This window comes from Macaca mulatta, chromosome 4 (assembly GCF_049350105.2).
Source record: "Macaca mulatta isolate MMU2019108-1 chromosome 4, T2T-MMU8v2.0, whole genome shotgun sequence".
Taxonomy (NCBI): Eukaryota; Metazoa; Chordata; class Mammalia; order Primates; family Cercopithecidae; genus Macaca; species Macaca mulatta.
Genome location: NC_133409.1, coordinates 69,067,542 through 69,085,578, shown reverse-complemented (window position 1 = coordinate 69,085,578; position 18,037 = coordinate 69,067,542). Strand labels below are relative to the sequence as shown.

At 39.9% G+C, this 18,037-nt stretch overlaps 1 protein-coding gene across 3 annotated transcripts in view; it reads right to left on the bottom strand.

Annotated features, from left to right (window-relative positions):
- The window catches only part of IYD (iodotyrosine deiodinase), a 34,087-nt gene extending 16,369 nt beyond the window's left edge, over positions 1–17,718 (bottom strand). For all 3 annotated transcript variants that reach the window (XM_015137128.3, XM_001099028.5, XM_077999535.1), the window contains exon 1: positions 17,400–17,718. In XM_015137128.3, coding sequence (XP_014992614.2) covers positions 17,400–17,577 — 178 coding nt within the window. In that variant the 5' untranslated portion in view covers positions 17,578–17,718. The remainder of the gene's footprint in view (positions 1–17,399) is intronic.
- Between the last annotated feature and the right edge of the window lie 319 nt (positions 17,719–18,037).

Genomic DNA, 18,037 nt, shown 5'->3' with positions numbered 1-18,037 from the left:
TGGACAAGAAACAGCAGAATCCATTTTTTTAAAAAATAAAGTCAGATGCCCCAAAACTCCATATACTGGAATTATCAGACCCAGAAGATAAAACAACTATGATTACTATATTTAGAGAAAAAAGACAAACTTATATAAATCTGTATGTAGGGTACACGAAAGAATAAAAGAAAAAAATAAAAAGAAAAAACAAAAACAACAGCAAAAATAAAGAATAAAAGTTAATATAAACAATCTGAAAAAATAGAGAACTTCTGGAATTGGAAAATAATAGAATTAAGAACTTAAATGGATGGTTAACTAGCAGGTTAGACTAACTACAGAAAAATTAATGAACTGAGAGATATGTCAGAAGAAAACACTTAGAATGGGGCAGGGAGAGGCAAAAAGATAGAAAATATAGAAGAAAGGGCAAGAAAAAATAGAGCAGAGTGAAGAGTGAGAATGTCTAATATATATATGATCATTTTATTCAAAGAGAATGTGGTGGAGGCAATATTTGAAAAGATAGCATCTGAGATTTTCACAGAACTCATGAAAAATACCAGATCTACAGATTCAAGAGGGCTGGGGCTGGTAAGTTTTTTTTTTGTTTTTTGTTTTTGTTTTTGTTTTTGTTTTACAAGAACATTTTTCTTTCTCTTCTTTTAAAATTAGAAATGGGGTTTTGCTATGTTGCCAGGCTGGACTCAAACTCCTGGCCTCAAGGGATCCTCCAGCCTCAGCCTCCTGAGTAGCTGGGAGTACAGGTGTGCACTATTGCACCTGACTATTTTTAATGACATTAAACACAGCTGCTACAAGGGGGAAAATGTGATTAAAAAGAAGGCACCAAACTTCAGTTTCATAATTGATCCTGACAACAACGAAAGTAAATCAGGGGCTACATTAGATGCAAAACTACAAGTTATTTCAGGCTTCTCGCCTACAGGTAAGCTATGTAAATGGCATACTTTTACTCTGAGGCCTAGTAAATTCAAAGAGTTATTTTTAAAAAACTATACATTTTACAATAAAATATAAAGATATTGAAAGCAATCAGAGGAAAAAAAAAGTTACCTCGGGAAGAACACAGAAATAACTGAATTTTTAACCAAGGCAAGAATAACTACATTGAATAGAAATGAACTAAATGTTCCTGATAAAGGCCAATGATTATTTTAAGTCCAAGTATGTTGTTTATAAGTGACACACCTAAAACATAAGCATATAGAAAGGTTGAAAGTCGTACCATGCATCACATAACTATATTAGTTGAAAAAAATTAAGGCAAAAAGCATTGTTGATAATAAAAAGGGTCAGTTTATAATAACACAGTTTAATTTGCTGGGAAAACATAATTTTAAATATGTATGCAATTACATTACACGACCTCAAGACAGACTTTTAAGAAGAAATGTAAAAATCCACAACACAGTGAAAGATCTTAACACATCTCTCTCAGTAATGATAGAATAAGCAGAAGAAAAAATCAGTAAGGATACAGAAAATTTTAACAAGGTAATTGACAAAGATGACCAAAGAGACTTATACAGGACACTGCACCAAACAACTACAGAACACACATTCTTTTTAAGCAGACTTATTGGACCAGAAAATAACTCTCAACGTATTTTAATGGCCCAATAGATAATGATCTCTAACTGTAATGCAACTAAACTAGTAACAAAAAGATAAGTTAAAAAAACAAACAAAATACCTTAATGAAAATTAGAAAATATTTCAAAATTAAAATATGACATTATTATGTATTGAAAAATCTATGCAATAACATTAAAATATTATATTTAGAGGGAGATTCCAAGCCTCACATACATACATTAGATAGGAACAAACCCTAAAAATTAATGAATTAAAGATCAATTTCAAGAAGTTAGAAAAAATACCCAAATAAAACCAAAGATGTAGAAAGAAGCAAATATTAAATATGACATATTAAGGAAAACAACAGCAAACATCCAATAGGGAGAAACATCAAAACCAAAGCTGGTTCTCTGTAGAAACTGATTAAATTGGCAATCCTCTGGCAAGATTGATCAAGAAAAAGGGAAAGCATAAATAACAAATTTCAGGAATGAAAAAGGAGGCATCACTATAGATGTTACTGTCATTTAACAAACAGTATAAGAATATTTATTATACCAATATATTTTAGAAAATTTATATAAAATAGACCAATTTCTTCAAAATATAACCTGCCAAAACTAACTTCAAAATAGAAAAACTGAAAAGTCTGTTGACTATTAAATAAGCTGAATTAGTAAGCAAAGATTTCCCTAAAAGAGAAAGCAACTTTACATTCAGAGAGCTTCATGAAGGAGTTCTACCAAACTTTCACAGAGATAACACTGCTAAATTCTCAAACCCTTCCCAACATTAGAAAAAGAGTAAACACCCTCCAACTCATTTTATGGAATGACCACAACCTTGATACCAAACCTAAGTAGGGCATTAAGAGAACAAAAAACTACAGGCTCAATTTCCTCACAAACACGGTACAAAAATCCTAAACAAAATATGAATAACAGAATTCAGCAATGTATTGAAAAAATACATCTTAAGCAAGTTGGAGTTATCCCAAGAATAAGAGGTTAATTTAACATTAGAAAAACAATCTTTTTTTTTTTGGCCACATTAAAAAGCTGAAGAACATAAACCACAAAAATCATTACAATGCAGAAAAGATGTTTGATAAAACTTGACATTTATCTCTTAGTAAATTTGGAGAAAGGAACTTTCTTAATCTCATAGTCTAATTATGGGGGGGAAATCCCCACCACATCCAACTATGGTAATGATGAATCGTCTAACTATGAGGGGAAAATCCCCACCACATCCAGCTATGGTAATGATGAATCTTTGAAACCCTTCCATCAGAGATTGAGAACAATAGGATGTTGAATGTTCTCACCACAATTCTAAATATGAAAGATTAATTTTTAAAGCTTTTAGAAGAGAATATAAGAGAATGTCTTCACGACCTTGGAGTGGAGAAGGATTTCTTAAACAAGACACAAAAAGATTAAACCTAAGAAAAGAACTGTTACATTTAACTACATAAAATGTCTCATTACATCTGCCTGCTTCTGCCACTTCTTCTGTTTTCCCCATTACCCTCCTGTTCAGAGAGTTCTGCAAGCTCATTATCAGTAGTTCAAGATCTTAGAGAAGATAAAAGTGCAACAGAAGGGTCAATCACTGAAGCTAAAAATGATAAAACTTAGGAGAAACAAAATAGCCCACAGAAGATAAGAAGGATGATGTGTCTAGTGCACTAAAAGCTTCTTCACCAAGGGCAGACCCAGTTATCTTATTTTAGAAGATTTTCCAATAAATAACATTGTGAAATTCAAGATAGTTTCTACAAACAAGGGTTCTGAAGACCGTATTGTCAAATTCCCAGATACTACATTTCAATATTCTCAAAATTGTTTGTTATATATCCAAAATTTCACAGCTCTTCTGAATATTGTTTCTTCATTTCACTTAAGCTCATGAAAAGACATACTTCTGAACTACAAAGATTTCAACAGAAAAAAAATTCTAAGATGCTGTCTTCAAACACTTAAAATTATTGAGGGGAAAATGTTTGGATGGCAAAAAAAAAAAATAGATATTCCTTGCTTATCTTAGGCTGGTCTTGGGCTTCCAGTTGTTGTTGAGTTTTATCAATTCCTAGAACCTAGGAGGCAAAATATACCAAAATGAGGCCAGTACAGAAAGTAAACCTCAGTATTTCACATCAGAATGAATTGCTGTGAGTTGGAATTTTTTCAGTGAAATTTGAATCACATAAAGAAAGCTTCACTGAGAAGGCTACCCACAGAGCAAACACTGAAATGTTGGGATCTAATGAGTAGATGGTTCTTTTACATAATAATTCAGTCTTTAATAAGCCTGCCCTAGTATTTTTCAGCCTGATGGGAATGGGTGCAGAGAAGCAATATCACCACAGAAAGCAACTCCTACTCAGATAAGAACAGACCATCAGTCTGCCATCATATTGCTGAAAATGATCAGCACTCACTTTCCTAAAGTAACAAATTTAAGGGCTTTTAAACCATTAAAATGTATGTGTGTGCATGTGTTTGTGTTCTACCGGAATCATTATTGTACTACCTAAACTGTGTCTTTAGGAAACTGAATATAATGTTGTTATACATCTTCCTCATTGACAACCTCCCGAAAACCCAATTATATGTGCTTGATATGATGTGTATCCCATGCCTTGAGCTGTGTGATGGAAGACAATAACTTGTTACTTTTTTCTTTTAGTAGATACAAATACACTTTGAGGGTTTTTTTTGGGGGAGGGTTTTATAAAATATTATTATTATTATTTTAGAGATATGGTCTCATTATGTTGTGCGGGCCTCAAACTGCTGGACTCAAGCAATCCTCACACCTCAGCCTCCCAAAGTGCTGGGATTACAGGCATGAGCCACTGCACCCAACCATAAATCCATTTTGATCTCATTGATTAGCTGATGCAGCTGTGGTTATAGTTGTTGCAATTGTGGTTGTGGCATCTATTAAAGGATTTCCACTTTTAGTAGTGGTTAATTAGAGAATTTTGATGGATGCTGTAAGCTAGAAAAACAAAAACAAACTGAAATTCTTTGTAAAATATATTTTAAAACATTTTCTCATACGCATTGGAATGCTCATCTGTTACCGTAGGAAATGACAGTCAAAGTCTAGCTGAAGGTTAGTACCACAGAGGTAGACCCGTGTTCAAACGCCCAGAGTATTATATATTTTCCAATTACCAAGAAACAGCTGTGAGGTTGATCTGAGATAAAGGATGATGACAAAAGTCAAAATCCCAGGTCCACCCACGGCTGGGAGTTTGACAGCCCCTACACTTTAAGCTGGGACCCTAAAGGTCTGCAGTCTCACAGTAAGGGGGAATTTAAAATAAACCAGCGCTGATATGTGCTTGCAGCCTAAGACAACATCATCTGAGTGATCCAGGGAACCACAGGCTTTCACCTTAGGTTAAAGTCATCCCAGAGTATTAGTGTCACACCATGTAAGCGCAAAAGTGAATTTTCCCTGGAAATAAGTACCAATATCCTAGACCTCACAAAGTTTTTATAAGTAATTTTCCAAAAGAATGACTAGCAAACAATGAAAAATAACAGTGTATTTAAGAAAACACAAAGTCATGAATAAGAACCATTAAAAAACTATGGGCATCAGAAACAGACCAACAATGACTTATGATACTGGAGTTATCAGCCACAGGTCATGAAACAACTATGCTCACTATGTCCAAAGAAGTACAAGACACATGACTTTGGTAGAAAAAAGGTGACAGCAAATTTGAAAAAAGAACTAAAAAGATCCTCTAGAAACAAAAATGAAAACAAACTAAATTAAACATTTAATTAATAGGTTTAACATCAAAGTAGGCATAGCTGAAGAGGAAATGAATCAATAGAAAGATAGTTTCTTCTTACCTATCCAAAATGTAGCATGGAAAGAGAAAGATAGAAAACATAGGTGAGAATGTAAAAGACATCAGAGGATACAGTGAGAAGGTCTAACCATTTAACTGGAGTCCTGAAAGGAGAAGAGAGAGAGGGAATGAGCCAGAGGCAATATCTGAAAAGGCAATGGCCGAAATTTTTCCAAAATTGTTGAAAAATACAAATCCGAGATTTTAGAACTCAGTATTGTCTAGTAAAATTGGATAGAGGGGTACCCTACATGTCTCTACTTAGGTTCTCCAAGAAGTTGACTCTGAGACTGAGTCTAGTGTGTGGAACGTTTATAGGAAGTATCTGGGATTAAAACCTATGGAAGGGAGAGGAAAGAAACAGATTGGGCAGAAGAAGCCAAGCTGCAATGCAAGTTGAGAGATGGCCTCAACCACAGCAAGGGCTATTTTGAAACTAAAAGTACCCATCAGAGTTGTCTCAGATTAGGCCATAATGGCTGGGTCTTTATACAACCACTGCAATCAATCATCAGATGTGGGCCATCCTCGGAGAGATGGGATCTCAGGAGAGATAGCTGTCTACAGCAGAGGCCATCCCTGGAAGAGGCCAACAGTACCCCCAGCAGTAGAGGCAGCAAATCCTTCCTCAAGGGGGTATCTGTGTGGTACATCATCAGGCCCTTCACACCATGACTCTGCAATTCCATGCATGCACCAGAAAAATCCATGTGCATATGTACAAAACTAGTATTAAAATGTTTACAGAAATAGTTTATAATAGTCCTAAACTAGAAATAGACCAAATGTTCATCAACAGTAGAATAAATTGTGATATAGTCATATAATAGAATACTATACAATAGTGAAAATAAATGAGCCTCAGTTACATGTCCAACCTGCTTAGCATTATATTTGACTCTTACAAATATAAAACAGCAAGTCAAAATAATATAAACAGTATAATTTTAATGTTTAGGAATGTTTAGTTGTCTTTTTTTTTAAACATAAAAGCTGAAATCATAGAGTTTATTAAAAACATAAACAAATCTTTATAATCTTGAGGTTAGCAAATATTTCTTTTATTATTATTGTTATTATTGTACTTTAAGTTCTAGGGTACATGTGCATAACGTGCAGGTTTGTTACATATGTATACTTGTGCCATGTTGCTGTGCTGCACCCATCAACTCGTCAGCACCCAACAACTCGTCATTTACATGAGGTATAACTCCCAATGCAATCCCTCCCCCCTCCCCCTCCCCATAATAGGCCCCGGTGTGTGATGTCCCCCTTCCCGAGTCCAAGTGATCTCATTGTTCAGTTCCCACCTATGAGTGAGAACATGCGGTGTTTGGTTTTCTGTTCTTGTGATAGTTTGCTAAGAATGATGGTTTCCAGCTGCATCCATGTCCCTACAAAGGACACAAACTCATCCTTTTTTATGGCTGCAGGAATGTTTAGTTGTCTAAGAGTGATGCAACTAAGAAGAAAAGCAAATAAATAATTTCCATAACATTCAAAATAGTAGTTACTCCTGCTGGGGAGAGAAAAGGTTGTGACTAGGGAATGACATATGGGTGTTTATGAAATGTTGGATGTGTATATTTCTTATCCTAAGTGATAATTGTGTAAGGTTTTGCTTAATAACTATTTGTTAAGCTGTTCATCTGTGTTTTATATACTTCTTCAGTAAGTACATTTCACAATTAAGAGTTTTTTCAATGAGAAGAAGGACGTAGAGATTAATTACCAGAGGAATCAAGAATAGGTCAACTGTCCAGAACTTTTAAACAAAACTTCTATAAAAGCACAAAAGATGCTTACATTTTATCAATGCAGCAAAAGTTCAAGTTCAGCAAAAGTAGGTAAAGTCTAGATACAGTGGAAACTTAGATCCTTAGAGATGAATTTCTTGCCATGTTACCATTTTTCTAAGTACAATAGCAAAACCAATATTTTTAAATTCCTGTTTCATATTGAAAATGTCAATGCTTTCAAGAAAGATTTAGAGTTTAAAACAATGAGTAAGAACTTAAAAGTGTAAACAAAACTGGCCATAGGTACTTTTGCCTTCTGAGCAAAGTAGTGTCATTTGTGGAAAATAAATTGCTCACTTCCCCTAGCCAAGCTGATGAGGAAAGAAGATAGTGTAAAATTGTAAACCTCTGATGATTTTCCTGTACTGCCACATCCCTGGATTCCATGGACCACGCTTTTTCAGAGCACAGGCATGAGTCTTAGAGGGAGAGGAGCTGAGCATGACCAAGTGAGGGGAACAGAGTTCAGGGAGTGGAGCCCAAAGGGAGACCTACAACAGTGGTTCAAAAGACCTTTAGAAGAAAGAAGGGCTCCCTCACATGCTAACATGCCGTGTGAGAAGTTGGGAAGTGAGGGACCAAAGAAACAAAGAGAAACAAAGGTTGATTTCCACAGATAAATTGGTGTGAGGTGGAAGAAGAAAACACATAGAGGAAATCAGGAGTCCATGGGGCATGAACCTCAGAGCCAGAGGTGACTCCATGGACCCAGGTTCTGTGGGGACTCTCAAATCCTTGAGAGGGAATTGGCCTCCTCAAAGCACATAGGATTGAGGATTCAGCCTTTTTAAAATCTTATTTTTAGTTTATTTATTTTTTCTAAATAGGATGAGCTCAGCTGACCCCTAGGTTATGTAAGTATTACACATTAGCTAAAAGAACAAAGCATGAAAAAGCAATGCAAGTCCTAAAGTTGATCTGTTTTAAATTAGTGGAACTGAACAACTTTCTTTTTTTAGACATCTGCTCAGGAAATGCCAATAGCAATGATTTTGCAATGGTTGTTGTTGTGGTAGTGGTAGTGGTAGTTGTGGTGTTTTAGGGAGAGAAGGGTGGTACCGTGGAATAAAAGTCTCTGGTGCATATGATTAGTTGGGAAAAACAAGTTTTCAGGTTATAATTATACATTTGCAAAACATACTATGTATAATGCAAATTACATTTAGTAAAGCTCTCAAAATCTTCCTGGAAGATGGAAATATACAATTCATTCAACAAGGTTTTTATTGAGACTTTGATATATATTAGTGAACAAGATAGATGTGACTTTTATACCATAGGGGTGAAGAGGGAAAGCTCCCCCTTCACTCTCTGAAGGTTCACTGAAAACAAATTGACAAAAGACAGATTAATAGGAGAAAAAGCCATACAAAATTATTCTAACATGCATAGCATGGGACAATAGCAAGAGAATGATCACTCAATAACCTAGTGGGGTCCAAATGCTTATACACCCTTCTTTATAGAGGAAGAGGAGATGGGAGGTGTAGGAGTAATGCATTTCAGGGGGAATGAATGGACCCGATGATCAGATGATGTATATTCAATAATTCTCTTTGGGAATTGAATGGGACCTGAGAACAAACAATGGTTTATGACAAAGTTTGTCTGGGAAACTTAGGGAGGAAGCTTCTTTTTATATTTCTCTAGCAGGGACAGTTAGGGCCTGTTTAGAACAAAGTAGGTGTGATGGGGGAGTGGTAATAAACATCTATCAGCTTTCTAACAGTCAGTCCTAATGAAATGCCAATGTCATCAATGTCACAGTGACAAGCCTGAACTTTATCAAGGTGTGAATAAAGACTTTCAACACCAATGATACTTTCGACACCGTTTAAGATGAAGTCTGGCAGCCTCTGTAGTTAATAAGTGGCATATAAGCAAATGCATTAAATGCTTCCTTAACTGTTTGAAAGGTAAGTTACTAACTCTTAAGACCCATTCAGCACTTGTAAAAACTAAAAGTGGTCTAAATGCATGACTTGGCAGTTTCTGCAGCTTCTAGAGTCCAAGGCAGACGCTCTTAATTAGCAGAAGGAAGCAAACTGTTGCCTCATTATCGGTGCCAGCCATTTGATCAGGGAATGGTCAAACAAATGGTCCTCATCACCTCCTGATGGGATTGTCCTGAGTGCACTCTCGGAAAAGTGTACAGCCGGACTGCCATTCCTGGAGCCTTTCACAGGGCAGAAGGTCTATACTATGGCTGGCGAATGAGACCAGCAGGGCCAGGCTAGGAGCTCAGTGAGCTTCCACTTCTCCCCTTCCCTTGAACTCCTGACTGCTCCTGAGGAATGTGGCCCTCACCCAGAGGCAAGAGAGCAGGATGTGTAAACTCCTTTGCTTCCCTGCCTTCACTCTAGAGCAGTCAAGCCACCAGGGATTCAAGCTCTAAGGTCCACATAGTGCAAAGCAAATGTGTACTATTATGGCCTGCTTTTTGAATGTAAATCTTGTGCTGCCACACTTGGGGCTTGCTATTGATACCAACAGTAACTTGCCTTGTGTCATTTCACTGGGGGTCTGCAAACAATTCCCTAAAATACTGACACTTGGCATTTGATCTGGTGAACTAAAGAAGCACCTCCAGGTCTCCCTCTGACCTGCCTGGTCTCTGGTCTCTCTGATCCTTTTTCCTGAAGCACTGAGAGAGACTCTTTCTGGAATTTCCCAATCTGACTAAGGACATTTCTTTCCAAAAGAAATGTAATTGGGATGGGCCCAGTGGCTCATGCCTATAATCCCAGCACTTTGGGAGGCTGAAGTAGGAGGATTACTTGAGCCCAGGAGTTCGAGACCAGCCTGGGCAACATAGAGAGACCTCGTCTTTACAAAAAGTCTAAAAATTGGGCATGATGGTGTGTGCCCATAGTCCTAGCTACTCAAGAGGCTAAGGTGGGAGGATACCTTTGAGACCAGGAGTTTGAGGCTTCAGTAAGCTATGATCATGCCACTGCACTCCAGCCTGGACAACAAAGCACTACCGCATGTATTAAGAAAAGGAACAAAGAAGATGAAGAAATGTAATTGTCTTAAGACCCCCTGCCTAGGAATCCAGGCAGACAGAGATAACCTGGGGGACTTTACCTGCATAATGAGAAGACTTTTGTTCACAGTGAAGTTCCACCCTCGCCTTCCCACTACTTCTCATAAGCTTGAGGAACTTCATCCCAAAGTATTATTCTTTGGACCCATTCATTTCCCCTGAAAATCATTTACTCCTATGCACCCCCACCATCCCCTCATCCCCTATGGAGAAGGATATATAAGCATCTGGACCCCACTGGGTTATTGGGTAACCATTCTCCTGGGATTTCCCAGTGCTTATACATGTTAAACAAATTTGTATGTCTTTTCTTCTATTAATCTGTCTCTTGTCAGTTCATTTTCAGTGAACCTTCAGAGGGCAGAGGAGAAATTTCTTTTCATATTTCACTAGCAGGAACAGTTTTGGCCCAAACTGTATACTTTTAATTAGAAGGAAGCAGATATGAAGAGGGAGTGCTAATACACACGATCAGCTTTCTAGCAATCAACCCCTTGGTCCCTACAATCACTTTAATGCCAAGGAATCCTTTAATTGTGCCATCATTAGGTTTAGCCAGCCAAGTAATTCTAGGTCACTTCTATCTTTTCACATTTAACATGGAGGTGTTTTTCTGGTTGTGTCTCCAAATGCATTGCTTTAGTGTTTTTACAGTTCTACTACACAGTCTTTGCAAATGGGCCACTATTTTCTAATTAAGAAACCAAGGACAATTTGTGTCACATCATCCTTGTTCCCTTCTTGCAATTTTGGGAGACTTGAGGAGTAATGTTACTAAGGAAGAGGGTGATGTAGATTTTGAAGGTGAGGATGGGAGTCACTTCAGGGCTCAGCACCTGCCCCAACAATGCCTCTTTCCCAGCTGCTTCATCATTGCTCTGCTCTCTACCTGGGCTTCTCAGTCATCCCGCTTCCTGTGAGGCCATCCTCATAGGGCTAACAAGAATTGTAGACAGAAGTACAGTTATAATCAACATTCATCAGGCTGCTTTGACCCACTTCCTTGTTCTGAAAGTCTCATAGCACTAGTAGATACTGACCTTTTGCATCCCCACTGTTCCTATACATAGAATTTCTGACATTAGAATCACAAGGCTTTTGTTTGAGATAGATAAGATCTCTCTATCAGGATCATAAGGCTTTTGTTTTAAAATTACTTAAAATGTTTTTCAAATCATGAATTCCAGTAATAGCTGATGCCAACCAGTTTGAAGACTCCCATGATGAAGTGGAATCAGCATGAGAATACAGATCCTTCATCTCCCTGTCCCATGACTTCACCCTGCACTCTGACCAATCAATGACCGCCACACTTTGACCCACTCCAAAATCCTAAAAAATCCTAGCTCCAAATTCCTCAGGGAAATGGATTTAAGGTTTCCTCCTGCCTCCTCATTCAGTAGCCTTATGATTAAACCTCTTTCTCTGTTGCAACCTGGTGTCTCAATGTATTGACTTGCTGTGTGCATCGAGCAACAGAACTATTAAGGTGACACCTGGCTGCTGTATAGATGGATTATTTCATTAGTAGCACTGAGGTGGGTGGGGATTGAGAAAGCTGAAGGGTGCCCAGACAGAGAAACCTTGAATAGGGCAATGCTATCCTAAAGTCAATGGGGTTCAGAAAATATTACCCCAAAGCATGCCAACTTCAGAGGAAGAAGAGCTTTCTTTCCTCAAGTAGGTCATAAAACCCAGGAAGAAATTTTCTGATCCTCCCCTGAGGCAGGTCATATGTCCCCCATGTAAGAGGTGCCCATCCAGAGGAAAGAGCATCCTCATCTCTGAAGACGTTAGGGACACAGAGAAAAATCTGAACGTATAGATACTGCAAAGTGATATGTTTTGGCTGTGTCCCCACCCAAATCTCATCTTGAATTGTAGCTCCCATAATTCCCATGTGTTGTGGGAGGGACCTAGTGGGAGAGAATTGAATCATGGGTGCAGTTTCCCCCACACTGTTCTTGTGATAGTGAATAAGTCTCAGGAGATCTGATGGTTTTATAAGGGGAAGCCCCTTTTGCTTGATTCTCATTCCCTCTTTGCCTGCCACCATGTAAGCCAAGCTTTTCACCTTCTACCATGATTGTGAGGCATCTCTAGCCACATAGAACTGTGAGTCCATTAAATCTTTTTCTTTATAAATTACTGAGTCTCAGGTATGTCTTTATCAGCAGTCTGAAAACAGACTAATACACTAAGTTTCCCTAGTTTATTGCCATTAGATCACATTAGACCATAGCCCCTCTGTCCTCTTGTGTATCTCCACGACTGTTCACTTTTCACCAAACCTAGCGTGAAAACACACAGGTTTAACTGTTCCTTTGGGTCTTCATTTCCCTATGAAGCCTCCTGTATCACATGAAACTTATGCTAAATAAACATTTACACTTTCTGTTAATCCGTCTTTTGTTACAAGGGCCTCAGCCATGAACCTAGATTGGGTAGAGAAAAAGGTATTTTTATCCTTGTCTCCAAAGCAATGGAGCGAAGTTGACAGGATTTGTTCTTCTGAGTCCCTTTATCTCTTTCGGTACCCCAATGTCCTTTGCTGACCTTAACTTTCCCCTAGTAGGAACCCACCCAGACTTGATCTCAAGAACAATATCTTCATTCAAGTCCTTTTCCTTTCCTACTCTTCTCTTATCTAAACCTGACTGTCTCTTGTTCTAAAAGCTTAAGGTCTTACAGGAGTCTAGCAAACCAACCTCTTAAATTAGTCATGTCAAAGTATTAATGTCTGGGTGTGTCCAAGACAAAGCTGATTGTGTTGCTTCCCATAGTAAAAGACAACTATGCTGATCAAGCATGACTCTCTGAGCAGAGTAGAATGCTGACTTAGTATAGAATTTTTGGCAGTGGTGTGCTGGTAAGCCAACTTTTTGCAGGGTGGAAGAGAGAAAGCACTGATTTATAGCACTTGCCAGTATCCACGATGTAAATAATCACACCATGGCCTGACTTCAAGCCACTAATGATTTAACAAAAAAACTCCTAAATATTTAACAATTGGTCCTTGCTAATCCCCAGAGACTAGCCCTAGTATGCTACTTGATTGGGAAGCATGAAGTTCAGGAACTGGTGGACTTTCAGGGGTGCGAGTGACACATCATTTGTAGGATCAGTGTCTTTTGGTTGAGACTCTTGACACTCAGAGGAGCTGGCCCTGGGAATGAGTCCACCCCTGGTTGGCTGACTTTCAGAAGCATGAGGCTGACACTGATTGGTTAGCTTACCAAGTTTATTCTGAAATGAGTTGTCATTGATCCACTGCTCAGGCTTGGAACCAGTTCTGAAAGCTACTTGTTATTATGGGCACATAACAATCTGTTTCTCAAGTTTGTAGGAACATTTTTGTTCTCAAGTGTTACCCACACTGGATAAAAAAATTAACTCAGGCCTTTCTTAGAAAAGACTGGACAAGATGGGTCACTTATTATTCAGTTAGTGACTTCAATTAGAATAATAGCTTTTGGATGGCAAATGAAGCTAAGTACAGAAGAATCCCTCACTAACATTAAAACAGATTCATCTTGATGAGATGTGTTTCTTTTTTCTTCTTTTCCCATTTCTATGAACTTCTATGATTCTGGGCCTAACTAGAGGATTTGTGGGTAGGATTTTCAATTCATTTTAGTGGGACAATCTGAGATTTATTTCTTTGAGATAAACTTCAGCAACTCTTCTTTCTTGGATCCTAACTTTGTAGACAAACAAGGTATTAACAGGACACCAAGCTTGGCTCGTTTGCAGAGGAAGACTATACTTTACATCTAATAAGCATGGACACACAATGTTCCCTCACCACCCCCCAACCCACCCACCCACACACATGTCTAATAAGCATGGACATACAATGTTCCCTCACCACCCCCCAACCCACCCACACACAATATCTAATAAGCATGGACACACAGTGTTCCCTCACCACTCACCCAACCCACCCACATACAATATCTAATAAGCATGGGCACACCATGTTCCTTCACCACTCCCCACCCCCCCAACACACATACATATGTCTAATAAGCATGGACACACAATGTTCCATCTCCATCCCCCCACCCCACCCCTACACACAGGTGCCAATTCCCTGACCTGTGAACATGGAGTAGGAATTATTTGTGAATCAGAGCTGCAGGAGGTTAGATTGGTACCCATATTTTCCTTAACTCATGCTAAAATGTCCTACAATACTTATTTTACCATTTAGTGTCTTGTTAATATTAAAAATGGCTTGAATCTAGTATCTATTTCCAGTCAACAACACCATCTCCATGTTTCTTAAGTAAAGGAGTCCGTTCTCTTCTCCAGTTATCTCCTTCTCAATCCCTTCTGGACCTAGAGTAAGATCCCCCCGTAGATAATGTCCACCACCCTGTGACTGAGACTTGGGGGCTGAGAAGCCTGGGTTTAAGCATTGGTTCTCACAGGCCACCTGTGTGACCTTAGCATGCACCACTTATGTAAACAACATAAGAGATGAGGAGTAAATCATTTCATCTTCATGACAATACAATGAAGTAGGCACTATTAGAATCCCCATACAAAAGATCTGTGGATGCCACACTCAGGGCATTCTTTGCCCCAGCTGCTAAGGAGGACACTAAGGCTGTCCCTTTCATTCCTCTGCATAAAGATAAGAGAAGGATGAGGATGGAAGGGAACAGAGAATGAAGAGACAAAGCACTTTGCAAAAGTAAGTGATCAGGCAGAGAGCCAGAGAATAGCCCTCCAGTTCTGCTCAATGTTCCCAGCCTCCAGGCCCAGCCCCAGGACCTGACCCTCAATAGCCTGCCTAAGCTCTCTTGTGTCCTCAGACCTCTTGGGTCTTCAAATCCAGTGGCCTTTCCTCAATGCACACTCTTTCTGGTCTCTCATTTAATGTTTGTCCCTGCTGGTTATCTCCTGCCTCCTCCATTCTAGGTCTTTCTCCCAGGGGAGAGGCAGCCCATCAAACAGCTACAGCCAGACTGCTTGGGTCCTGTCTCTGCAATCACCTTCCTGGGCTTACCCTATTGGAGCCTCAGTTTCCTTATCTATAATATGGGGATTCTAATAGCGTCTACCTATTAGAATCGTTGTACTGTCATGAAGATGAAACGATTTACTACACATAAAATGTGACTCTGATTGCATACAGTAAGTGCTATTAATATATAAGGGCTTGTTACTGTTATGATCCCAGAGCTCCCTTTCCCACAGCTTCTCCCTTTCTCTAGTACATTTCTCTTCCATAGTTCCTCTTAACTGCACGTGTCCCCCAAGTTCTATCCTCACCCTTCTCTCTAGCAATGGTCTCTTTGTGGATTCATTAGCTGCCCAGGTTCCAAGTATCTTCCCCATACTGGTGACTCTCCAGTCAGTATCTGTGGCCTGGGCCCCTAACCTAGACTGCTCTCTCTCTCCCTTTTCTGCTCAGGTGTGTCACTGTCATCTGAAATAAAACATGTCCTTGATGGAACTCAACATCTTCCCCTTTAAGCTGGATCCTCATTCCCTCACCCACTTATAATAGCTTCCAGCTTCCAAGTCTCCCTCTCTCTACCTTTTCCCAATACCCAGTTTATTAGCAAACCCTGTTGCTCTTCCATTAACTTCACTCTGATCCACCCCTTCCACTGCATTCCCACTGTCCCCACCATCCGGGCCATCCTTACCAGCACAAACCATTACCCAGCTTCACAGCAGATGTCCCCTGGATTAAAAGTGCTTCTCTGCTGGGTAGAACTGATGTTCTGAGTGGAAGAGCTTTCAATGTAGGAGAGCAAGAGGCAGCCCTGCTGAGGGGCTAGACTCCTGTGCGGTGCATTCAGGCTCCTAGCACTGAGGGCCAGCTGGACACCCTGTGCCCCAGAACTGAGATTAGGACACACACTCACGCACACATACTCTCACAAACACACGCATACACACACACACTCATGCATGCTCACACACATTAATGCACGCACACATATACATGCACACGCACACTCACACTCATCCACACTCTCATGTACACACACTCACACATGCACATTAATGAACACTCACATGCACACTCACACACACGCACACACACATACACTCTTATGCACACACACACACACTACATGCACACATACATGCACATTCATGAACACACACACACTCACACACACTCACATGTCCAGATAGACTCTGTTTGGGGATAGGGGCATCATTAGCCCAGCTGAAGATCACAGAGCCTCTTCCAAATCAAACCCATCCCAGACAAAGCTTCTCAAACACTGATGGCTCAAGCCTCTTCCACAGTCTCTCTCTTCATACCTGCCTCCTTCATCACCTCTTCTTCTCAGGGTGGCCGTAACCCTCCCACCCTCAATTCTCTACTTCCATTCTTACCCCTTCCCTCCGCCCTCGATTCTCCACTTCCTCTCTTACCCCCACCCCAGGCCTCCCGGTGCTCCTGCTTCTTCTGCCCCTTGTTGCCTGACAGGCCTCCCAGCACTTGCTATTTGTACCCTATTCATCCTCCCAACCCAGTTTGTCCTTTCCCTGACTGCACTGTCAAACTCCCAGGCCTGCTCTAAACACCTTAGAATCAGTTCCACCGGGTCTGTCTCTTTGTTACTCTCTCTGATTCTCGTGTATCACCTTGGCAGCTGAATTGGACATTCAGTGTGTTGAGGACAAAGGCCACCCCAGTCCTTCATTTCCAGGGCCTGGCACAGGGAAAGGTGGCAGCCTCCTAGGTGATGACACTTGGTAGATTTCAAAGTTCCTGATCAAAACCTGGCCACTTAGACCCTGCCCACTGCCAGCCTGGGATGAATCCCTGCAGAAAGATTTTAACAACCAGAATGGAATTGGAGCCAGGGAAAACTTTAGCCTCTCAACAGCGTTTTCACTGAGTATCCAAAATAAAAAAGGGTTGGTCCCAGCAGGTGACAAGCTCATCACTGGAGATAGATGATCTGTCTGTGCCAGGCACTGATTCATTAGCAGAATAGAGGTTGATGCTAAAGCTGGCCTATGTGTGTTTATTCCTCTCCATAAGCCCTGCCATTGACTCGCACTCATCATCAACACATACGACAGCGAAGCTAAGCAGCATAGCTGGTATATTTACCTTCTTCTGCTTGGTGCAGGTCACTGCTGTCTTTTAAGTCTTCATCCACCCAGGGGCGAGCCTCAGCCATGGCTCTAGGCTCCCCCTTCTTTTTCTCCATGTGTCTATCAGCATTTTTAAAGATCCACACAACCAAAATGCAGAGAATGGCTACCAAAATGGGAGTCAGGAAAAACATGGCCTGGAGTCTGATGCCACAAGCATGCACACTTCCTACACCGGTTTTAAAACACAGAGACAGGAGTGGAGAATGTCAGGAGATGGAAGGAATGCAGAGAGAGGTGTGCCAGGGAAGGAACAAAGTGCAGAACTCTTCAACTCTATGAGGACTTTGCAAAGGAGCAAAGATCACAGTCACATGTGTGGGGTGTTGTGGCTTTGGTCATGCACCAGTGCATTCCCTTTTTAAAAGTATGTACTCTATCAATATATTCTTAGAAAACAATTGCCAGAATCTGAATAAGAACTTTCATGTGCTAGATCTAGCTAGATCATCTGAAGAACTTTTTTTTTTTTTTAAATAGATTTCTGCACACCAACTCAGATCTGCTGGAAGAAAATGTTCAGGAAAGAGGTTTGGCACCATGCATTTTAAATGGCATGTTTGTGAAAACAGCTCTATGGTTTTGAATTTTTTT